This window comes from Halichoerus grypus, chromosome 5 (assembly GCF_964656455.1).
Source record: "Halichoerus grypus chromosome 5, mHalGry1.hap1.1, whole genome shotgun sequence".
Lineage (NCBI taxonomy): Eukaryota > Metazoa > Chordata > Mammalia > Carnivora > Phocidae > Halichoerus > Halichoerus grypus.
In genome coordinates, this window is record NC_135716.1 from 160,670,455 (window position 1) to 160,695,527 (window position 25,073).

Genomic DNA, 25,073 nt, shown 5'->3' on the forward strand with positions numbered 1-25,073 from the left:
ATAGTTTGGCTATTGTGGACAATGCTGCTGTAAACATCGGGGTGCACGTACCCCTTCAGATCACTACATTTATATCTTTGGGGTAAATACCCAGTAGTGTAAATGCTGGGTCGTATGGTAGCTCTATTTTCAACTGTTTGTGGAACCTCCATACTGTTTTCCAGAGTGGCTGCACCAGCTTGCATTCCCACCAACAGTGTAGGAGGGTTCCCCTTTCTCTGCATCCCTGCCAACATCTGTCATTTCCTGACTTTTTAATTTTAGCCATTCTGACTGGTGTGAGGTGGTATCTCATTGAGGTTTTGATTTGGATTTCCCTGATGCTGAGCGATGTTGAGCACTTTTTCGTGTGTCTGTTGGCCATTTGGATGTCTTCTTTGGAAAAATGTCTGTTCATGTCTTCTGCCCATTTCTTGATTGGATCATTTGTTCTTTAGGTGTTGAGTTTGATAAGTTCTTTATAGATTTTGGATACTAGCCCTTTATCTGATATGTCATTTGCAAGTATCTTCTCCCATTCTGTCGGTTGTCTTTTGGTTTTGTTGACTTTCTTTTGCTGTGCAAAAGCTTTTTATCTTGATGAAGTCCCAATAGTTCATTTTTGCCCTTGCTTCCCTTGCCTTTGGCGATGTGTCTAGGAAGAAGTTGCTGCGGCTGAGGTCGAAGAGGTTGCTGCCTGTGTTCTCCTCAGGGATTTTGATGGACTCCTGTCTCACATTTAGGTCTTTCAACCATTTGGAGTCTATTTTTGTGTGTGGTGTAAGGAAATGGTCCAGTTTCATTCTTCTGCATGTGGCTGTCTAATTTTCCCAACACCATTTGTTGAAGAGACTGTCTTTTTTCCATTGGACATTCTTTCCTGCTTTGTCAAAGATTAGTTGACCATAGAGTTGAGGGTCCATTTCTGGGCTCTCTATTCTGTTCCATTGATCTATGTGTCTGTTTTTGTGCCAGTACCATACTGTCTTGATGATGACAGCTTTGTAATAGAGCTTAAAGTCCAGAATTGTGATGCCACCAGCTTTGCTTTTGTTTTTCAACCTTCCTCTGGCTATTCGCGGTCTTTTCTGGTTCCATACAAATTTTAGGATTATTTGTTCCATTTCTTTGAAAAAAGTGGATGGTATTTTGATAGGGATTGCATTGAGTGTGTAGATTGCTCTAGGCAGCATTGACATCTTCACAGTATTTGTTCTTCCAATCCATGAGCATGGAACGTTTTTCCATTTCTTTGTGTCTTCCTCAATTTCTTTCATGAGTATTTTATAGTTTTCTGAGTACAGATCCTTTGCCTCTTTGGTTAGATTTATTCCTAGGTATCTTATGGTTTTGGGTGCAATTGTAAATGGGATCGACTCCTTAATTTCTCTTTCTTCTGTCTTGTTGTTGGTATATAGGAATGCCACTGATTTCTGTGCATTGATTTTATATCCTGCCACTTTACTGAATTCTGTATGAGTTCTAGCAGTTTTGGGGTGGAGTCTTTTGGGTTTTCCACATAAAGTATCATATCATCTGCAAAGAGTGAGAGTTTGACTTCTTCTTTGCCAATTCAGATGCCTTTTATTTCTTTTTGTTGTCTGATTGCTGAGGCTAGGACTTCTAGTACTATGTTGAATAGCAGTGGTGATAGTGGACATCCCGGCCATGTTCCTGACCTTAGGGGGAAAGCTCTCAGTTTTTCCCCATTGAGAATGATACTCGCTGTGGGTTTTTCATAGATGGCTTTTATGATATTGAGGTATTGACCCTCTATCCCTATACTCTGAAGAGTTTTGATCAAGAAAGGATGCTGTACTTTGCCAAATGCTTTTTCTGCATTTCTTGAGAGGATCATATGGTTCTTGTTCTTTCTTTTATTAATGTATTGCATCACATTGATTGATTTGTGGATGTTGAACCAACCTTGCAGCCCAGGAATAAATCCCACTTGGTCATGGTGAATAATCCTTTTAATGTACTGTTGGATCCTATTGGCTAGTATTTTGGTGAGAATTTTTGCATCCATGTTCATCAGGGATATTGGTCTGTAATTCTCCTTTTTGATCGGGTCTTTGGTTTTGGGATCAAGGTAATGGTGGCCTCATAAAACGAGTTTGGAGGTTTTCCTTCCATTTCTATTTTTTGGAACAGTTTCAGAAGAATAGGTATTAATTCTTCTTTAAATGTTTGGTAGAATTCCCCTGGGAAGCCATCTGGCCCTGGGCTCTTGTTTTTTGGGAGATTTTTGAGGACTGCTTCAATTTCCTTAGTGGTTATAGGTCTCTTCAGGTTTTCTATTTCTTCCTGGTTCAGTTTTGGTAGTTGATACATCTCTAGGAATGCATCCATTTCTTCCAGATTATCTAATTTGCTGGCATATAGTTGCTCATAATATGTTCTTATAATTGTTTGTATTTCTTTGGTGTTGGTTGTGATCTCTCCTCTTTCATTCATGATTTAATTTATTTGGGTCATTTCTCTTTTCTTTTTAAGTCTGGCCAGGGGTTTATCAATCTTATTAATTCTTTCAAAGAACCAGCTCCTAGTTTCGTTGATCTGTTCTACTGTTCTTTTGGTTTCTTTTTTATTGATTTCTGTTCTGATCTTTATTATTTCTCTTCTCCTGCTGGGTTTAGGCTTTATTTGCTGTTCTTTCTCCAGCTCCTTTAGGTGTAGGGTTAGGTTGTGTACTTGAGACCTTTCTTGTTTCTTGAGAACGGCTTGTATTGCTATGTACTTTCCTCTTAGGACTGCCTTTGCTGCATCCCAAAGATTTTGAACAGCTGTGTTTTCATTTTCATTTGTTTCCATGAATTTTTTAAATTCTTCTTTAATTTCCTGGTTGACCCATTCATTCTTTAGTAGGATGCTCTTTAGCCTCCATGTATTTGAGTTCTTTCCGACTTTCCTCTTGTGATTAAGTTCTAGTTTCAAAGCATTGTGGTCCGAAAATATGCAGGGAATGATCCCAGTCTTTTGGTACCGGTTGAGACCTGATTTGTGACCTAGGATGGGATCTATTCTGGAGAATGTTTCATGGGTACTAGAGAAGAATGTGTATTCTGTTGCTTTGGGATGGAATGTTCTGAATATATCTGTGAAGTCCATTTGGTCCAGTGTATCATTTAAAGTCTTTATTTCCTTGATCTTTTGCTGAGATGATCTGTTCATTTCAGTGAGGGGGGTGTTAAAGTCCCCCACTATTATTGTATTGTTGTCGATGTGTTTCTTTGCTTTTGTTATTAATTGGCTTATATAATTGGCTGCTCCCATGTTAGGAGCATAGATATTTACAATTGTTAGATCTTCTTGTTGGATAGACCCTTTAAGTAGGATATAGTGTCCTTCCTCATCTCTTATTACAGTCTTTGGTTTAAAATCTAATTTGTCTGCTATAAGGATTGCCACCCCAGCTTTCTTTTGGTGTCCATTAACATGGTAAACGGTTTTCCACCCCCTCACTTTCAATCTGGAGGTGTCTTTGGGTCTAAAATGATTCTGTTGCAGACAGCATATCGATGGGTCTTGTTTTTTTTATCCAATCTGGTATCTTTTGATTGGGGCATTTAGCCCATTTATATTCAGGGTAACTATTGAAAGATATGAATTTAGTGCCATTGTATTGCCTGTAAGGTGGCTGTTATTGTATATTGTCTGTGTTCCTTTCTGGTCTATGTTACTTTTAGGCTCTCTCTTTGCTTAGAGGACTCCCTTCAATATTTCTTGTAGGGCTGGTTTCGTGTTTGCAAATTCCTTTAGTTTTTGTTTGTCCTGGAAGCTTTTTATCTCTCCTTCTATTTTCAATGACAGCCTAGCTGGATAAAGTGTTCTTGGCTGCATATCTTTCTCATTTAGTGCTCTGAATATATCCTGCCAGTCCTTTCTGGCCTGCCAGGTCTCTGTGGATAGGTCTGTTGCCAATCTAATGTTTCTACCATTGTAGGTTACAGATCTCTTGTCCTGAGCTGCTTCCAGGATTTTCTCTTTGTCTCTGAGACTCGTAAGTTTTACTAGTAGATATCGGGGTGTTGACCTATTTTCATTGATTTTGATGGGGGTTCTCTCTGCCTCCTGGATTTTGATGCCTGTTTCCTTCCCCAGATTAGGGAAGTTCTCTGCTATAATTTGCTCCAATATACCTTCTGCCCCTCTCTCTCTTTCTTCTTCTTCTGGGATCCCAATTATTCTAATATTGTTTCGTCTTATGGTATCACTTATCTCTCGAATTCTGCCCTTGTGATCCAGTAGTTGTTTATCTCTCTTTTTCTCAGCTTCTTTATTTTCCATCATTTGGTTTTCTATATCACTAATCCTCTCTTCTGCCTCATTTATCCTAGCAGTTAGCGCCCCCATATTTGATTGCACCTCATTAATAGCCTTTTTGATTTCGACTTGGTTAGATTTTAGTTCTTTAATTTTCCAGAAAAGGTTTCTCTAATATCTTCAATGCTTTTTTCAAGCCCAGCTAGTATCTTTATAATCGTCATTCTGAACTCTAGTTCCGACATCTTACTAATGTCCGTACTGATTAGGCCCTTGGCAGTCGGTACTGCCTCTTGTTCTTTTTTTTGAGGTGATTTTTTTCTGTTTTGTCATTTTGTCCAGAGGAGAATAGATGAATGAGAGAACAAAAATGCTAACAGGGTAACAACGACCCCAGAAAAATATACACTAAACAAATCAGAAGAGACCTGAAACTGAGAGAAAAGAAAGGGAAAGAAAGAAAAAAGAAAAAGAAAAAGATAAAAAAAAAAGAATATGATCAAATATGATCAGGCTGGTGCATAAATCAGTGCCACACACTAGATTTTGGGTGTATTTTGATCTGTTAGAAGAAAGTGCCTCCCAAAATTTTAAAGAAAGAGAAACTTATATATGTACAAAAATAAGGGTAAATACCATGAAGGGATGGAATATGACTGTAAAGATGAAAATTATAAAAGATTTTATAAAAGGTATTGATAAGATGGTTGAAAAAAGAAAGAAGAGGAATTAAAAAAAAAGGGGGAGAGAATGTGATCAGGCAGGAGACTAGAACAAAGCCATACACTAGAGGTCTAGGGTATATTTTGGTCTGTTAGAAGAAACTATCCCAAAATTTTAAAGAGAAAACAACTTATATATATACCAAAAATAAGGTTAACTACTATAAAGGGATAGAATATGACTCTAAAAATGAAAAATAAAGATTTTTAAAAAAGGGATTGATAAGATGTTGGTTGAGGGGGACCTAGGTGGCTCAGTCATTGAGCATCTGCCTTTGGCTCAGGTCATGATCCCAGGGTCCTGGGATCGAGCCCCGCATTGGGCTCCCTGCTCAGCGGGAAGCCTGCTTCCCCTCTCACACTCCCCTTGCTTGTGTTCCCTCTCTTGCTGTCTCTCTCTGTCAAATAAATAAATAAAATCTTAAAAACAAAAAAAAAGATGTTGGTTGAAAGGGGAAAAAAAAAGAAAAAGAAAAAAAATTAACTTTGAAAGACTAAAGAATCAGGGGGGAAAAAGCCATGAATTCTATGTGCTATATTCCCCTAGCGCTGGAGTTCTGCCATTCTGATTGATCGGTAAACTTGGTCTTGGCTGGCTGTTCTTGCTGATCTTCTGGGGGAGGGGCCTGTTGCCGTGGTTCTCAAATGCCTTTGCCTGAGGTGGAATTGCCCCGCCCTTGCCAGGGGCTAGGCTAAGTAATCTGCTCTCAGGAGCTTTTGTTCCCTGCAAGCTTTCCGTACAGCTTTGGAGGAGGAGAGTGAGAACTCGGGGCCCCACTCCTCAGTGCGCCCCCAGAGAAAAGCAGTCAGTCACTCCCATCTCCCCGGTCTCTGGCCGCACTCTGTGCTCACCCGGCCTGTAACCGTGCATTTCTCTCTCTGGCACACAACCCCGTGTGGAGTCTCCAAACCCAACAGATCCCTGTGGTACACTCCCGCGCCGCTCCTCCCCGGGGAGGAAGGGGAGTCTCCCCGGATCTGCTGCTTGTTGGGTCCCTGCTGGAGGAGCAGTGGCCCGACTGTGCCGTGGATCATTGTTTATGGCAACCCCGAGCTGAGAGCCCGCGCCTCTGCTCCGTCTCTGCAGCTGGCTTCCCCGCTCCAACACCTGGGAGCTCTGCCACACTCAGGCACCCCTGGCCTTTCTGTGACCCCGAGGGTCCTGAGACCACACTGTCCCAGCGAGGGTTCCACCCCCCGCTTAGCCACTGGAGCAGCATCCCTCAGCGGAGCCGACTTCTAAAAGTTCCGATTTTGTGTTCCGCGGCTCTATCACTTGCCGGTACTGGCTGATGGAGGCTCCCTCCCCCCGCGGTCTATCTTCCCGAATATTGGCTCGGATTCACTTCTCCGCACACCCTACTTTCCAGAAGGTGGTCACTTTTCTGTTCAGAGAGTTGCTGCTATTCTTTTCTTCAATCTCCTGTTGAGTTCGTAGGTGTTCAGAATGGTTTGATCCCTATCCAGCTGAATTCCTGGGACCAGACGAAATTTAGGTCTCCTACTCCTCTGCCATCTTGCTCCTCCCCTCTTATTTTTTTTTTATTATTTTATTTTATTGACAGAGAGCATGAGTGAGGGAGGGGCAGAGAGAAAATCTTAGGTAGGCTCCATGCCCAGTGTGGAGCCAGACACAGGGCTCTATCTCATGACCCCAAGATCATGACCTGAGCTGAAATCAAGAGTTGGGTGCTTAACCAACTGAGTCACCCAGGCACCTCTGCAGGAAAATTTTAAACTATAAATTCAAACTATGTAATAGATACATAGCAATTTAGGTTATCTATAATAGCTCTGTTTGAGTGAGCTTTGACAGATTGTGTCTTTCAGGGAATTTGTGCATTTTATCCCAGTAGTCAAATGTATTGGCATAAATACATTATGCTCACAGTATTCCCTTATTGCCCTTGTAATAGTAGTGATGTTAGAACCTGTAGTGATGTTACCTCTTTCATTCATGATATTGGTAATTTGTGTTCTCTTTCCCTCCCCACCTCCATCCCCCCATCAGACTGTCTAGATTTTCTTAATGAAACTTTGGTTTCATTCGTTTTCTCTATTGCTTTTCTATGTTATTATTTCTGCTTTAATTTTATTATTTCATTTCTTCTTCATAATTTAGATTTCATTTGCTCTTTTTCTAAGTTTTTTTTTTAAAGATTTTATTTATTTATTTGACAGAGAGAGACAGTGAGAGAGGGAACACAAGCAGGGGGAGTGGGAGAGGGAGAAGCAGGCTTCCCGCTGAGCAGGGAGCCTGATGTGGGGCTCGATCCCAGGACCCTGGGATCATGACCTGAACCGAAGGCAGATGCTTAATGACTGAGCCACCCAGGCGCCCCCTCTTTTTCTAAGTTTCTTAGGGTTTAATCTCAATCGTTAATTTGAGACTTCTTTTCTAACATAGGCATTTTAGTGCTATAAATTTCCTTCTAAGTATTGCTTTAGCTGCATCCTATAAATTTTGATATTTTGTGTTTACAGTTTCATTCAATTCAGAATACTTTTAAATTTCCCTTTTGACTACTTTGTTGACCCTTGGGTTATTTAGAAGTATGTTATGTAGTTTCCAAATATTTGGGGGGGTCCCAGATATGGTATTACTGATCAGTAACTTAATGCATTGTAGCCAGTGAACACTGTATCACTTGAATCTTTTTTTTTTTAACATTTTTTAAATTAGTTTCAGAGGTAGAATTTAGTGATTCATCTGTTGCATATAACACCCAGTGCTCATTACATCAAGTGCCCTCCTTAATGCCCATCACCCAATTACCCCATCCCGCCACCCACCTCCCCTCCAGCAACCCTCAGTTTGTTTCCTAGAGTTCAGTGTCTCTTATGGTTTGCCTTACTTGAATCCTTTCAAGTGCATTGAGACCAGTTTTATGGCTCAGAAATTGGTCTATCCTGGCAAATGTTCCTTGTGCATTTGAAAAGAATATGTATCCTGCTATTATCGTTGGGTGAGTGTTCTATAAATGTCAAATAGGTCAAATTGGGTACTGTTGTTTAGATCTTCTATATCCTTATTTTCTGTTAGTTTCTATCAGTTGAGAGGTGATGAAATACCACACTGTATTTGTGGATATATCTATTTCTCCTAACTGTTAGATCAGCTTCTGCTTCATGTACTTTGAAAGTTTTATTAGCTGTGTAAATATTTAGGATTGTTATGTCTTCGGGGCACCTGGGTGGCTCAGTCGTTAAGCATCTGCCTTCAGCTCAGGTCATGAACCCAGGGTCCTGGGATCGAGCCCTGCATCGGCCTCCCTGCTCGCTCCCACTCCCCCTGCTTCTGTTCCCTCTCTAGCTCTCTCTCTCTCTGTGTCAAATAAATAAATGAAACCTTTAAATGGTTCAGGAAAATTAAAAAAAGGATTGTCATGTCCTCTTGGTGAACTGACCCTTTTATTATGATAAAATTATCTTCTTTATCTCTGTTAATATTCTTTGCTTTGAAATCTGTTTTGTCTGATATTAATATAGCCAATCAGGCTTTCTTTTGGTTAGTATTAGTGTAATGCATCTTTTTCCATGTTTTTACCTAACTATTTGTGTTTTTATATTTAAAGTAGATTTCTTATAGGCTGCATAGAGTTGGATGTTGCTTTTTATCCAGTCTGACAATGTCTGCTGATTAATTGGGGTGTATAGACTATTTAATGTGACTACTGATGTGATTGGATTCAAATCTACCACCTTCGTATTCATTTCTGTCTGTCCCATGTGTTCTTCGTTCATTTTATCCCTATTTTTATGCTCTCCCTTGAATTAACTGAATATTTTTTTATTCCATTTTATCTCCTTTTGTTGCTTTATTCGTGGTGATAGGCAGAATAATGGTCCCTCTAAGGAGGTCAATGTCCTACTCTCAGGAACCTGTGAATATGTTATGTTACACAGCAAAGAGGAATTACGGTTGCAGATGGAATTGTTAAACAGCTGACCTTAAAATAGGGAGATTGTCCTGTATTTTCTGGTAGGCCCAATTTAAACACAAGCGTCCTTCAAAGTGGAAGAAGACAATATAACTGTGGAAGAAAGATACAGAGAGATGTAACATTACTTGCCTTGAAGATGGAGGAAAGGGGGACCATGAGTCAAGGAAAGTAGATGGGCCTCTAGAAAATGGGAAAAGCAAGGAAAAGGATTCTTTCCTAAAGTCTGCTGCTTTGTTCATTTCTTTTCAATTTTTTCTCTGTGTGTTTCATTTTGAATTATTTCTGTTGATATGTCTTTAAGTTTACTGATCTTTTCTTCTGCATTGTCTACCCTGCCACTAAATCTTCACAGTGTATTTTTATGTGTGTGTCTATATATAAGCCAGGATAAACGTACCTTCATCACAGCAGTGGTTAAAAAATTTTTTTTCTACAGTGTATTTTTCATCTCAGACATTATAATATTCATCTCTAGAAGCTTGATTTGGGTCTTTTTTTTTTTTTAAAGATTTTATTTATTTATTTATTTATTTATTTAGGAGAGAGACTGTGAGGGGGGGAAGATCAGTGGGAGAGGGAGAAGAAGGAGGAAAGAATCTCAAACAGACTCCTCACTGAGTGCAGAGCCTGACATGGGGCTTGAACTCATGACCTCAAGATCATGACCTGAGCCAAAACCAAGAGTTGGACACTTAACTTACTGAGCCACCCAGGTGCCCCTCATTTAGGTCTTTAAAAAAAAAAAAATCTTCTGTGTCTCTACTTAATATATGCAGTCATGCAATCTTGCCTGTAGCTTCTTGAATATATGGAATATAATCATAGTAATTTTAATACCTTTGTTTACCAGTTCTGTTATCTCTGTTATTTCTGGGTCAGTTTTAATTAATTGATATTTTTCCTCATTACAGGAACATTATTATTGCCAAGTATTCTGTTTTTAAGCCTCATTTCCTTTCCTTACTTGCTCATCTTGGGCAAGCTTACTTATTCCCATGATATCAGCTGCTATCTTTGGGAACTTGATTCCAACCCTGGGTCTCTATTTGAATTTCTCAGCTGTACCTCAGGTTCAGTATGTCTGAAACATAACTTGCCTGTTATTTTCTTCAAGTTGCTCCTTTGTAGTCTATCTTAGTTTTTGACACCACTATAGTTAGTCCCTCAAGTCAGGCTCCTCAAGAAACATGGGAGTCATCTTAGCTTCTTTTCCCCAAGCCCCAGATGCATTTCAGATTCACAAATATTAGATCCTTAATATTTTAAAATCCATTCCACAGGAGGAATTTCCAGTAATGGTGGCAGAGTAAAGTGGTCTTCTGAATCCTCCCACAGATAATAATTATAAAATATGTAAAAAAAAATGTATTTAAGGAAACTGGAAAGGATCCAAAAGCAGACAGAAGCTAGAGGAGAGCTTACTCTTGAAAAACAGCAACTGGGAGTGATAAGAATTGAGAGTTTGCAGCTTTTTAAAATTTTTGCCTGAGGGCATTCACTAACTCCCACAGCAGAGGAAAGTGGCAGTGGAAAACCTCAGTCTTATTTTCTTACGGTGGCAAAGAACAGAGTTAGGATAGAAAAATTACCTGAAAACTTAAGGGGAAAGTAAAAAAAAAAAAACCCATAGAAGATGGTGAAACCCATAACCTGACTAGAAACTCTACTAAAATCCCTGGCTGAACCTTTAAAGTACACCCACGCAGGAAGATTCCAGAGGGCATGGTAAAAAAGCAGGCAGAGATCAGAGAGGCAGAGTTCTGTCTTTGAAAGGCAGAACCTAATGCTGGGTGAGCTCTGTGAATTCCTCAACCATGTGTAGCACAGGTGAGAGAAATCTGAAGTCTTACTGACTTGGGGAGTCAGTACAGAGTCGAAGGCTGAAAAATTAGGGAGTAATCTCAAGAATTAAAGAGAGTACAGAGAGAGCAGGCCCAATTCTGAGTATAACCTATGGCAAAATTCTTGGCTAATCATCAGATTAAACAAGAACACCTGCAGGGTACCAGGCTAAAAAAGCAGCTGCAAGAATTACACAGAGATATCCGTTGGTGCACATTGCAGGGGAATCAAACTCTATAGTTTAAGTCCAGATAAGTTACTTGCCTACTGGGGAAAAAAAATACTGTATACAACCCCAAAGAATGTACAGTAAAATCCAAAGTCACTACAAATATTACATAGATGTCCAATAGTCAAACAAAAACTGTTAGACATGCAAAGTGACCAGTACTCAGGGGGGGAAAAATAGTCAATAGAAACTGACTGCAGTTTGACTCAGATATTGGAGTTAATAGTCAAAGACTTCAACGTATGTTCAGAAGACTAAAGAAAGTTAAAGGAAAATGGTTTTAATGAGTGAACAATTAAGGAATTTCAAAAGAAATGTAAACAGTTTTAAAAATGAGAAAATAGAAATGAGAGAATTTCCACTTATGGCATCATGAGGGGGTCCCTAATTTTCTCATTGAAAAAATAAGTATAAAACTGGACAGAATTGTCAAAAACAAATATTTCAGGCCACTAAAAACATAATAGAGGCAGAAGCAAATGGAGAAGCATTTATCTTGAAAAGCTGGTAATGCTTTGAGCAAGTTCAGTGGGTGTCTGTAGGGGGATGATCTTCCTGGGCCATCCCCCATCAGTGTCTACCTCCACTCCAGCTCAGGTGTCAAGAAATGTAGTTTTACCAAAAAAAAAAAAAAAAAAAAAAAGAAATGTAGTTTTACCAGTATATGGTTGGACATGAAACCTAGCAACTTTTCTAGAGGGTCGGCATGATTTGGGGCAGAGGATGACAGCTTTGCCAACTAAAAGTGGCAAACTTAGTTGGGAATGAATGGAATGAATCTACAGCTTTGCTAACCTGAGATGCACTTCCTGTTAGGGTGAGCGGTGAACCTGCCAGAAACTTAATGGGGAGATCTTGAAAATAAGAGAGCTATAGAAGGGCTGAGATAAGCTCTCCATGTATCCCTGGCTGACTGAGAAACTACCTGCATATGCGAGATATCCAGGAGAGCCTGGTAAAAGCTAAAAATCAAGGGAGACTTGAGAAGTGGCTGCAACTTTGAATGCATACCCCAAGGAACACACAGATGGATTGACAGAGGGTGAAGCTTTATGGATTTAATGTGTTTGAGTGACCTCTGCCCAAATCATTGACTGACTGCAAAACTATGCAGATACTGGGGTGACACCTAGGAAGCCAGGCTAAAATAAAAACAAGAAAAAAAAAAAACTGAGCAGAAGTGTCAATGGCAACATACTGTGGGAGGGTTTCTGATTCTTCAATTTAAGTATAAGGGAGTTACTAAAAATAATCAGCCCATCAGAAAAATAAAACAGAATCCTGAACTGCTACAATATATGACCTAAAATTTCTAGTTTCCAACCAGATGTTAGGAGACTTGTCAAAAAAGAATCAGGAAAGTGTAACCCGTACTCAGGGGAAAAAAGTAATCAATAAAAATGATTCTGAGAGGACTCAGCTTTAGCAAGTCAGATTTAGCAAGACTTCAATGCTGCTGTTAAAAATACACTTAAAAAAGGGGGTGCCTGGGTGGGTCAGTCATTAAGCATCAGCCTTCAGCTCAGGTCATGGTCCCAGGGTCCGGGGATGGAGCCCCGCATCGGGCTCTCCCTGCTCAGTGGGAAGCCTGCTTCTCCCTCTCCCACTCCCCCTGCTTGTATTCCCTCTCTCGCTGTCTCTCTCTGTCAAATAAATAAATAAAACCTTAAAAAAAATAAAAATATGCTTAAAAAACTAAAAGAATCTATGTTCAAAGATATAAAGGAAAATGAGGTGACAATTACCCAACAAATAGTGGCTCTAACCACTTTTTACTTAAGGGAGTAAGTTTCTGTTCTTTTAAGCCACCATGTTTGTGGTAATTTATTATGGCAGCCCTAGGAGACTGATATAGTCATGTTCATAGATTGGGACTTAGAATACCAAAACGATCTTGAAAATGAAAAACAAAGTTGAAGGACTTAAACTCTCTAACTTTAAGACTTACTATATAAAGCTGCAGTAATCAAAGCAGTGGTATTGGTGTAAAGATAGATGAAATCTGTGAAACAGAATAGAGTCCAGAAATAGACCCGCACAAATATGGTTAATTGATGCACCAAGGCAATTTGAAAAGAGGATAATCTTTTAAATAAATGGATGCTGGAACAATTGGATAGTTATATGAAAAAACATGAACATCGGCCCTTACCTTACAGAAAAATTAGCTCAAAATGGATTATAGACCTAAATTTAAGAGCTGAAATTATAAAACTTATAGAAGAAAACAGAGGCGAACCTTTTTGTGATCTTGTCACTAAATAAATAAATAAACTAAATATCACTAAAAGCATGAACTATAAAAGAAAAAAATGATAAATTAGAATTAAAAAATTAAAAACTTTGGCTATTTAAAAGACACCACTAAGAAAAATGAAAAGGCAAGCTACAGACTGGGAAAGCATATTTGCAAATTAAATACCTAACAAAGGTTTGTTTCTAGAATATGTATAGAGCTCTTGTAACTTAATTAGAAAACTAATAATAAAGCAAAGGATTTGAACAGATAGTCCAGGAAAGAATTTATATAATAGATGTCTAATAAGTGCATGAAAAGATACTTAACATGATTAATCATTAGAAAATGCAAATTAAAACCACAGTAAGATGCCATTATGCACCTTGATAATGGCTAAACTTAAAAAGACTCCCGAAACCAATTTCTGGCAAGGTTGTAGAACGACTGGAATTCTCATACTGGTGGTGGGACTATATAATGTCACAACAACTTTGGAAAGTAATGTGGCAGTTTTTTAAAAAGTTAAAGGCATATCTTCCATATGACCATGCGTTCTACTCATAGATAAGTACACAAGAGAAATGAAAGATATGTTCGTACAGAGACTTGTAGAGGAATATTTATATCAGCTCAACTTATAATAGGCAAAAACTGAAATCAACCCAAATGTCCATCTGTTGGTGAATGAATAAACAAATTGTGGTATATTCATATAACAGAACCGTCCTCAGCAATCTAAGGGAACAATTATTGCTACAGACAGCAGCATGGACCAACAGAATAATATTGCTGAGTGAAAGCTGACAAAAACAATGTGATTCCGTTTATATAAAATTCTAGAAGATGTAAACTAATCTATAGTGACTGGAGGCAGAGCAGTGGTTGCTTGGGGCTGGGAGTTGGGAGAAGGGATTACAAAGGAGCATGAGGAATCTTTGGAAATGATGGAGATGTTCATTTTCTTGATTGTGGTGATGGTTTCATGGGTGTATGCATATGGTAAAATTTGTCAAATTGCACACTTTAAATATGTTCAGTTTATTATATGTCAGTTATGCCTTAATAAAGTTGTAAAAAAAGTGGACAAAGATTTGAATAAACTTCATCAAAGAAAATACATGACTGGCCAATAAATACATGAAAAGATATTCAATTTCATTAGTCATCCAAAAAATGCAAATTAAATTGCAGTGAGATACCATTAGAATGACAAAAAAATAAAAAGACCAAGAATACCAAGTATTGGTGAGTTTGTAGAGCAGCAGGAACTCTCATGCATTGCTGGTGGAAATGCAAAATCGTAGAGCCACTTTAGATAACAGTTCACAGTTTCTTATGAAGTTCGACATACACTTATATGTAACCAGCAATAAATACTTCTCAGTATTTACCCAAAATAAATTAAAACACATGTTTACAGAAACTTTGCATTTCAAATATTTATAACAGATTTATTTATAAGAGCTGAGAATTGAAAACAAATATCAATAGATGAATGGATAAATAAATTTTGGTATATCTCTGGAATGGTATACTACTCGGTAATAAAAAGGAAGGAACTACTGTTACACAATGCCATGGATGAACCTTTAAAACATTATGTTGAGTGAAAGCAGCCAGAAATGAAAATAGTATGTATAGGATTAATTTTATATGAAATACAAGAAAGCCCGGACTAACTAGTGGGGACACAAAACATATCAATGGTTGCGTGAGCCTGAGGGTGGAGGTAGGAATTTACTGCAAAGGGGAATGAGCCAACTTCTGGGGCTGATCGAAATGGTTTCTGTCTTGATTGTGGTTATGTGGGTATAGACCCTTGTCAAAACTCATAGACCTGTACACTTTAACAATTAAGTGATTAACAATTAAGTTGATTTAAAAAAAATCCATACCACCAGCTTCGTTTAGCCACTCATCGTTTCCCATTTGGATGCGTGCAGCACCCTAAGTGCTATTCCTGCTGGTGTCTGAGTTCTTCAAACCCTTATATGATGCAGCACCCTGAATGATCCACTTAAGACGGAAACCTGACTTTGTCACTTCCCTGTATACAACCCTATAATTGCTCACCATTACCTGGCACCTTAGAGAAGCATATGTCTTCTTTAGTCTGGCCCTTGACTGTCTCTCCAGCTCATCCTCCATTACTTTCTGCCTTCCTGCTTATGACTCTCAGTTCCCAGCACAAGCCACGCTAATCTCATTTCCTGTACCTATACTCATCTCTCCCCTCAGCCTTTTGTCTAGTAAACAAACAACTGTTCACCTCTTAAAATTCAGCTTAGGACTCACCTCTAGAAAATGCCTTTATTTATTTATTTAAACCATCCTTTTTCACACACTCCCTCTCCAAGAGAGGAATTAAGTACTCTTCAGACTATACTTTTTCAATTCATCATAACTTTATCCTTTTGGCTTCTTATGTTTTTTGTTCTCTCTCTCACTAGATTGTGCACTTGTTGAGCACAGCAATTATATTTTATTTATATTTTGGATCCACAAGGTCTGTTGCATAGTAAGTGCTTAATAAGTATTTGTAGAAAGATTGAATATAAATGTTGAGAAAAGAAGATACAAGTATACATAGAATGATTATTACTGTTTTGTTTTAAGCAAACATTTCTCTCTTTGCATAGAGAAAAAGACTGGGAAGATTTATAACAACATTTTAACACCAGTTTGGGTGGTGAGATTAGTTCCTTTAATATTTTTGACAGTTTTGCATTTTTCATAAAAACATTTAGCATGCAATTATTTTATGAGACATAACCTAAAAAACTGGCGGTATAACTTTTGCCTATTCAAATGTATTTTTGCATCTCTTTAGGTCCACAAGGCAGTTGTAATTTCCAGTCCTTTAACCCCCGTCCTGACTGCGGAGATTCCTGGTTGGTCAAAGAATATGTCAGTCCAACCTGAGACATCAGAGGATCCTGGTACTACGCCTAGCACTCAGCAAGTAAAAAGCCTTGGGAAAATCCAGATTTCTACCCCTTTGCCAGTGGCTCCCTCCTACAGTTATGCTACCCCTAACCCCCAGGCCTCTTTCCAGAGCACCTCAGCACCATACCCAGGTGAGGCCCTTTGCTTCTGCCCTTGGAGATAGGATGAAAAAGTAGAGCATTTGATCACAGTATTCTCTTTAGTGCAAGGAAAGAAGAGAGCCATGACTTTTGAGTACTGTAGGTTAGAGAAAAAATAATCCTGTCTTTGTTCCTATAATCATAGGACCTGGGGCTCTCCATCCTTTTTCTCAACAGGCCCCAGCCTATGGGAATTAATGGGGCTCACTTTCCCAGAGCCAGATTCCACTGTGCCTGGGATTTAAAGGCACAAGATTCTATTAAGCAATGTTCAAGGACCAAACAGAAGCCGCTGGGAAGAAAGTTGGACCTTTGTACCTATTTGCCTTCTGAATGGCTGATTGTAGGTCAGATATTTGTCTTTCTGATTTTGGCAGCATCTTTATTTTTAAAGCAACCCATCCATAGGGAGGAGATTTATAAGCAGTGTTGCCTTAACAACAAGTCTGTGCTTCATGAGTGCTGTTGTAAGGTATTAGGAGGAAATGGTTAATCAAGGAAACTAACTTGATCTTTATCCCCTGGAAAAGGCAACAGGGTAAAGCAAAGCCAGTGAAAATGAATTTTTGCTGATTTTTTATTCCCTAGGTTCTTTTATCTTGGTAGTATAACATGAAATTTTGGGGGTTTCAGTCCTGAGGCACTAAAGTAATTTTTGTGTTCAGGCAGAATGCCTATAATCTTTGGTGTAATTATAAAGAGTTTGAGTAACACTATATTTTTGTCCATTATACTCTTTCTGAGTATAGTGGTTTCTCTTTCCTTTCTTTTCTTTTCTTGTTTTTTTGAAAGTCACTTCAGAGAATTCTTATTCAACCTCCTAGGGTGTCTAAATGATGAAGTTTCCATAAGGAAGATTTCATTTCTTCCTCAGTACAGTGTTCCCAAGCAGACAGATACATCTCAAATTTCATGTTTGTCTAGGAAGTCCTTACCCCCAGACTGGAAATATGGGTGGGCCAGCCATTTGTTTGCTTTAAGCTCTCTATTTCCTAGGTCTCATACCTAATAACAATTATTGTCAGAGAAATAAGATTTATATAATAGTGATTCTCAACAACCTGCAAACAGTTTTGGTTGTTACACTTATGGAGGAGGCGTGCTACTGATACCTAGTGGGTGGGGGCCGGGGAACCTGCCAGCTCTCTTATAGTGCACAGGACAGTTTCCCTGCCCCCCACAACAAAGAATTATCTGGTCCCAAGTATCAGTAGTGCCAGGGTTGAGAAACCCAGACATGTATGAAATAGCTATTGAAATAGTGTGAAGACCGTATATATAGCTATTAGCTGACGTGGGTATTCCAAAAATGCTGAGGTACCTCAGATAAGTTTGAACTGAAATGGTCTGGAAAGATTTCTTGGAGAGAAGACTGGCTTTAAGCTAGAAACAAAGTACTGACTGAGAATAAAGAAAGCATACACCCCAGTTGAAGGAAATGGCATTAGTAAGTCCTCAAGAGTAGACTATGTCTTCTTCTGTGGAGCACAAGAAGGAAAATTAATATAATTAGAGGCAGAACTGGGGAGGAGGTGTGAGGTGGTGTGATCAGATGTTAATGGTTCTCTAATGCCAGGTTAGCAGTTGGCCTTGAATGCGGTGTGGGAGTGGGGAGTCTTAAGTAGGAGAGTAACACGGTGGGGGGAGTATTTTAGAAAAACTAATGGTGGTGGGTGTTTTAGGAAGACAGAATGGATTAGAGTGGGGTGTGCTGGCAGAGGGAAGACCAGTTAAGATTTTTGGAATAACCTAAGTCTATGGTTGTAGCAATTGGAATAGAAAGAAATTAAGGCCGGCCTTGTGATCAACATTCGGCTTTTCTTTTAGGAACTTTATAGATGTATTTTATTAGAAAGTTGTTTATCAGCATAAAGATGATCCTTGAAACACCGTTGAACTCTGATTATTGAACTCCATGGAAATTACTATATAAAGAGGGCTTAGGGACAGACTGTAGTTAAAATACAGTGGAGAAAAACTCAGAGACAAAGGAATAAAAGTAGAATAATGTGATGTCATGATAACCTGAGAGTCTTAATAACGAAGCAGTCAGCAGTATTTATTAGATGCCACTGAAGTAAAGGATGCGGGTTGAGAAACAATTACTGGATTTGCTAAGGAGCAGTTTGTGGATGACCTCAAAAGATCTTTTTCAGTGGAAAAATGGGAGCAGAATAAAATTTCAGGGGATTAGAGAGTAGATAAATAATGAGGAAATAAAGGCAGTAGCTGAATATTGTTTAAAAGAAATTTGGTCCCAGAAGGATGGAGAGGAATGAGGTAGTCTGGATCTAATTTCTTGTCTCTTGTATATTTTATTTGTTTCCAGTTATAAAGGAACTGGTAGTATCTGCTGGAAAGAGTGTCCAGATTACCCTGCCTAAGAATGAAGTTCAGTTAAATGCATATGTTCTCCAAGAACCACTTGAAGGTAAAACATCCCCTTAGTTACATTTGGATGATGTTTTAATTTATAGTATTTACCTACCTTAACTCATTTACTCATTGCAATAGTCCTGTGAGAACAGGCTATAGTATGCACATGCACAAATATTTATCTGATGCGAGAGGCAATATAATATAATGTTTGAAATCATGGGCTTCGATGTCAAGCCGGGGTTCAAATCCCAGCTCAGCCAGACATTAGCTGAATGATTTTAAGCAAATTATTTCTGTGCTTCCCTTTCTTTCTCAGTAAAATGAGGATAATAATTTCTATTTCATAAGGTTACTTTAAGGGCAAAATGAAATGGTATATAAGGGACCTACCTCAGTGCCTAGCATATAGCTGATGCTCATTAAATGGAGGTTGTATTATATCCCTTTAAAGGAGGAAGAAACTGAGACTGAGGTTTAACCTATTTATTTTGTACAAACCAGTAAATAGCAGATACAGAACTTGTAGAAGAGTGATTTAAGACTATGGCTAATAGAGATTTGACATTAAAAAAAAAAAAGGAAGACAGGGCTCCCAGGTGACTTGGTTGGTTAAGCGTCTGACTCTTGATTTCAGCTCAGGTCGTGATCTCAGGGTCGTGAGATCGAGCGCTGCTTGTCCCTCTCCCTCCCTCTGCTTGCGCTCTTGCACTCTCTCTCTCTCTCTCCAAATAAATAAATAAATAAAATCTTAAAAAAAAAAGAAGACAGGCCCAATGTGATACACAAAATTCAGATTTATGAAATACATAAATTAGGGGATGATGGATTCATTATTTAAGAAAACTTTTATAATATGAGCATCCCTTTCACCTTTGAAGTATATATTAATATGCCAAAATATGGCTTAGAAACACATATGCATCCCACCAGAGTTGCCAAAGAAAAAAAAAAGAAACACATATGCACTTCTTTTTTTTTTTTTTTTTTTTTAAAGATTCTATTTATTTGACAGAGAGAGACACAGCGAGAGAGGGAACACAAGCAGGGGGAGTGGGAGAAGGAGAAGCAGGCTTCCCGCCGAGCAGGGAGCCCAATGCAGGGCTCGATCCCACGACCTCGGGATCATGACCTGAGCCGAAGGCAGACGCTCAACTGACTGGGCCAACCAGGCACCCCCACATATGCACTTCTTAAGACTTTCTATGACAATAGTGAAGCATACTTTGATGGAAAATGATTGCATTGGGTTTATGCTACTCTCATTACAGGGTTAGTCAAATCGAATGCCATACTCTAGGATTCAGGACAGGGTCCTTCCATTTTAGGTACAAACCTTTCCTATACAGTAGTCCTACTTTCTAAAAGGCCTAATACCAAATAGTGTATTTATGCAAAAGTACTTTTCCAGAACATAAATGCCATCCCCATTCTATATTTCTGCCCTCAAATTGAGGTTTCCTTATCAGTTCATTCCATCTTCCTCCAGAGAAGCTTTATCCTTACCCCCTCTGGTGGTAAGTTAAGGTGAATGAATTTGATGGCCTTTGAAGATGGAGGAGAGAACTGCCTTGAGCTGCAGTTGACTCCAGTGTTTTGTGTAAAGCACTGGGTTCTGCTTTATTTTCTTGTCTAACCCCTATTTGCATATACATGTCTGTGAGTTGCTGTCACCTTGTAGATCAGCACGTGGGTTCTAAATAAAGAGGGCTTAGGGACAGAGTATAGTTAAAATACAGTGGAGACTTTGATAAAGTCTAAAACACATGGGTTGAGAAACAGATTCTTTTCAACTGTCCTCTCCATGGGTTGTTCAGCCTTTATCAGATACATGGGATGGATGGTTTGGGGACAAGTGAACAGAACCCGCTCTTCCTACTCTTCCTCCCCCTCACTCCTGTGGTGGCCCCTGGAGCACCTCTCAGGATCCCTCTCGGGTTCGGAGGCGTGGTTTGAAAACCACTGCCCTAAATCATTGAAACCAGCGTTCCGTCTAGCAGAGCTATCCTCAGCTGTTCCTACCCTTGGGCAGATTTCCGGCTGTGAGGCACAGTTCATCCCCCGAGCTTTTCTGTCCTAGGAATATTGTCCTTGCTTGAAATTGCGTTGCCAGCCTGAGATATTATAAAATTGTCAGTTCCCAAACTAATGTGAGTCTGTTTTCTGTGTGGAAAACAAATTTCCTGCTCTAGTTGGAAGAGAGGTCATCTCTTGGCGCCAGCCCCACGGCTGCTGTGTTTTCCTGCTTCTCACCTGCCCGGACTTGCCCAGGGGACGTTTGGGAGAGCTGCCCAGGGCTGATGACTGTCCAACACAAAACTAGTATTTTGGGGGGGAGGAAGAGTGATAGATCTTGCAACTCAGGCTTATAAAATAAAATCTGGTCTTCAGATGAAGGCTCTCTTGGAATTCGATTCTATGTGCTAACTTACTTTTGAACTCATGAACTAAGAAAGAGATGACCATTCTCTGTTACACTTTTGAGCTTTCTTCTCTTTTCCTTTTATTTTTACTTCTGGGTAGTAACATAAGCTTAGCCTTCTTACCAAATCCCATCCATCCCTCGTCAGATGTGAATCTCACCCCCCTCAAAATTTAAGACCACTTTCACGGGGGCAGGATTCCATTTAGATAACGGGATCCTGTCCTTGTCCTACCCAGTCATACAGTCTGAGCTACAAATGAGGACCATTTAATGCTTCATTTGATCTTAATTAATTTCAGTTGGGCCTGTTTTAAATGGGCCATCCTCTACCATCTTCTGCAGTGTGTTATTTAGCTCAGCTGGAATGAAGTAGCTCTTTTAACTCACCAGGGTGTGATGACCTCAGTGAGACAAGCATTGTTAGCACTCTGTAAAAAAGCTATTTTTGAACCATGTTATTTAGAAGTCATTGCTGTTCTTTGTTGCAAAAGAAGTTTTGCAAGAAAATGGCCTTTGTTCCCAGTGAGTTCATCTATAGTGTTTGGTAGGGCATGTTTTTTCCCTGTGATGCCACACCATGAGCAACCTGGTATTTTGAGGGAGGATTGGCCTCGCTCAAAGGGAGGCTGGGTGTGGGGCAGGAGAGAGCATTGCTGGGAGAGGGTGGAGGAAGACCTGACTGTAGCTGAGTCAGCAGAATCCTCCCTTTCTTTCAACAAAACGTTTGGTTTCCCTAGAGGCTCTGGGGCGGAATCTTAAAAACTAAGGCCTTGTCAAGATTTAGAAAAGATTTGTTATTGGCAGGCTGTGTGGCTGCCCTCTTTGTGTGTAGGTGTGTGTTTTCATGATTTTTGTAACTGCCCTTCTATAGGAGAAACCTACACCTACGACTGGCAGCTGATTACTCATCCTAAAGACTACAGTGGAGAGATGGAAGGGAAACATTCCCAGATCCTCAAACTGTCCAAGGTGAATTTGCCTCCTCTCACTTGCAGGGCTGGGATAGAGGTGCTGACCATTTTCTAAAATGTAGAATGTAGAATTTTCTGTTCACACTTAAATCAGGAACAATCTTTCAGAAGTGAATCCTCCAAAAGTCTGGCTGACATCCAGTATTTGTTAGTGTATGATTCTCAAATGTTCATTTATGGTGAGAAGACTGTATAAGCATGGTGGTGATAGCTGAAAATATACACTAAACAGCTTTTAAGGGTAACATAAGGATTTTAGAATTTGGGAGATAAGCTAAGTTTTTTGTGGCCACAAAACTGTATAAATTGGCTCAGTCTTTTTTGGGATTCAGTGTAGTTATTAAGAACCATAAAAATGTTCATATTCTTTGGCCAGGCAGTCTCATTCATTCGTTCATTCTTTCTTTTTTTCTTCAACAACTGTTGATCGTACACTAGTTATATGTCAGGCAGTGGGGATTTACCAGTGAATTGATCAAAATCTTCACATTCAAGGACAATAGAATCTCACGGGTGATACTGGCCAGAAGCAGAAATTATAACAGGGGAGGCACTAGGTCATTGCAGGGAGTATTGAAGCCCTGGGGAGTTTGATTTCTTAGAGTTTACCCAGCTGGGTCGTGACTCACTTTCTGGGTAAAGGGTGGAGTGCTGTTACCCCACGCAGGGAAAGCAATGTCCACTGGGCCAAATAGAAAATGTGACAAAAAGGGAATTCTGTGTGGTTCAGCGTGACTGGCCCCTCCAGTGTGAGAAGAGCAGTGGCACAGAGTTGGAGAGATGCACGGGTCACAGAGTGAGGACTGTGAATCTTATCCATGGGGAATATGGAACCTTTGAAAGGTTTTAGATAGTAGAAAGACTAGTTCAGATTTTCAGTTTAGAAAGCTCACCCTGACTGCAGACTGGAGGAGGTAAGACTCAAACTAGGGAAACCAATTGAGAATCTGTTGAAAGATGTAGGTGTGAGATGGTGATAGCCTGGGCTAAAAAACAAATAAATAAAATAAAACTTAAAGGCTACTGTTGAGCTCATGATATGTGCCAGACACAGTGCTAATTGTTTTATGCACTAACTTTCATTTTATCTTTGTAATGACCCCAAGATGTAGATACTAATATCTGTTTTATAAATGGCAAACTAAAAATCAGAAAAATAAAGTAGTTTAGCCAAAGTTCACAAAGCTATTAAATGGTAGATTTGAACTGGAACTTTCCATCCCTAAAGCTCTTGCTTTTAACAACTATGCTATGATGGTTGAAATCTAAGATGATGCCATTGTGAATGGAGAGAAGTGAGTGGATGTGAGGAATATAATGGGGGTTGACTCGATAAGACCTGGTGATCATTTGATGGGGTGGAGGTGTTGGGGAAAGGATGTCTAGGATCATTCTAGCCTTTTGGCTCAGGCACCTGGGTAGATGTTGGTAAGACAGTGGTGATACTCACTGAAATGAAGAACACAGAAAGAGGAGCAAGTTTGGATGAGGTTTGCAGTTGAATAAATTATTTTTGGACAGAGTGAGTTTGAGGTACCTGTGAAACATTTGAGTGGAGGTGTCCAGGAAGAAACTGGGAGTCAGGGACTAGAGAGCAGGACACAAGTCTGCGCTAGAGAGATAAATCTGCACACCAACCTCAAACAGATGACATTTGAAGCCATGGTAATATATGAGATCCTCCAGACAGAGTGTGTAGAGTGCAGTTGGAATCCTGGGGAACACTGTCCTTAAAGATGTACGAGGAAGAAGAAACTGAAGGAAATGAGGAGTAGGCAAAGTGAAAGCCAAGTAATAAGAGATTTCCAAGAAGAAAAATGTCAAAAACACTAGTCAATTAACATTTGCTTAAAGAAGATCATTCAGAAGAAAGGAAAAACTTCAGTCGTCTGAGAGATGATCATCACAGCAAGCATTAGTTATAATAGTAAAAGTCTGGAAACAACCCAAATACCCAACAATGTGGAACACTTATGTGATATGACACACTCGTGCACTATTCTGCAGCTATGAAAGTGACCATTAAAAAGGCTATTATAATGGGGGAAGGTGCTCATGTTAAATGAATAGAAGAAAGAATAATAAAAAGCTTGATGCAGGTTTTTCTTTCCGATCTGCAGTGGAACCACCACCAAGATGCAGATTTTTGTGAAAACCCTTATGGGGAAGACCATCACTCTCGAGGTTGAATCCTCAGGTACAGTAGAAAATGTAAAGGCCAAGATCCAGGATAAGGAAGGAATTCCTCCTGATCAGCAGACTGATCTTCGCTGGCAAGCAACTGGAAGACAGACAAACTTTGTGTAACTGCAGCATTCAAAAGGAGTCCACTCTTCATCTTGTGTTGAGACTTTGTGGTGGTGCTAAGAAGGAAGGAGTATTATAGCACTCCCAAGGAGAGTAAGCATAAGAGAGAGAAGGTTAAGTTGGCTGTCCTGAAATACCAGAAGGTGGATGAGAGTGGCAAAATCAGGCACCTTCATCGGGAGTGCCCTTCAGATGAATGGGGTGCTGGAGTTTTTATGGCTAGCCACTTTGACAGGCATTCTTGTGCTAAATGTTGTCTGACCTATTGCTTCAACAGACCGGAAGACAAGTAATTGTGTATACGGGTTAATAAAAGACATGAACTAACAACAACAACAAAAAGCTTCATGCACACCTTGATTTTAACTGGACCTTGAAAGTCTAGTTCCTTGAGGTAGTGATCTTATCTTACTCCTCTCCAAACCCCAAGCCTAGGATAATGTCCAGCACATAATTGGTTCTCGGTAAATGTTTGCTGAACGAATGAACTATTTAAAAACTACTTTTTGTATGTGGTCAAGCATTGGGAGGAAGTAAGAGAAATATGATTAACTGATGTGTTAGGACAGTGGGATTGTGGGTGATTTTCTTTCTTTTATATTATATTTATACACTTAGTGGAAATCAGAAGGGAAAAATATTCAGATATTTGGGAGCTATTTGGTATTTTTACAAAATGATTTTCTT

The 25,073-nt window shown here is 39.4% G+C and overlaps 1 protein-coding gene and 1 pseudogene across 2 annotated transcripts in view; both read left to right on the forward strand.

Annotated features, from left to right (window-relative positions):
* Positions 1-25,073, forward strand: part of KIAA0319L (KIAA0319 like) — a 93,662-nt gene that overhangs the window by 38,725 nt on the left and 29,864 nt on the right. The window contains exons 3-5 of the mRNA XM_078073430.1: positions 16,052-16,298; positions 18,637-18,738; positions 21,980-22,077. Coding sequence (XP_077929556.1) covers positions 16,052-16,298; positions 18,637-18,738; positions 21,980-22,077 — 447 coding nt within the window. The remainder of the gene's footprint in view (positions 1-16,051; positions 16,299-18,636; positions 18,739-21,979; positions 22,078-25,073) is intronic.
* LOC118545728 (ubiquitin-ribosomal protein eS31 fusion protein pseudogene) lies at positions 21,982-24,815 on the forward strand (annotated as a pseudogene). The gene is made up of 2 exons (XR_013448275.1): positions 21,982-22,077; positions 24,200-24,815. The product of XR_013448275.1 is annotated as a ubiquitin-ribosomal protein eS31 fusion protein pseudogene (transcript).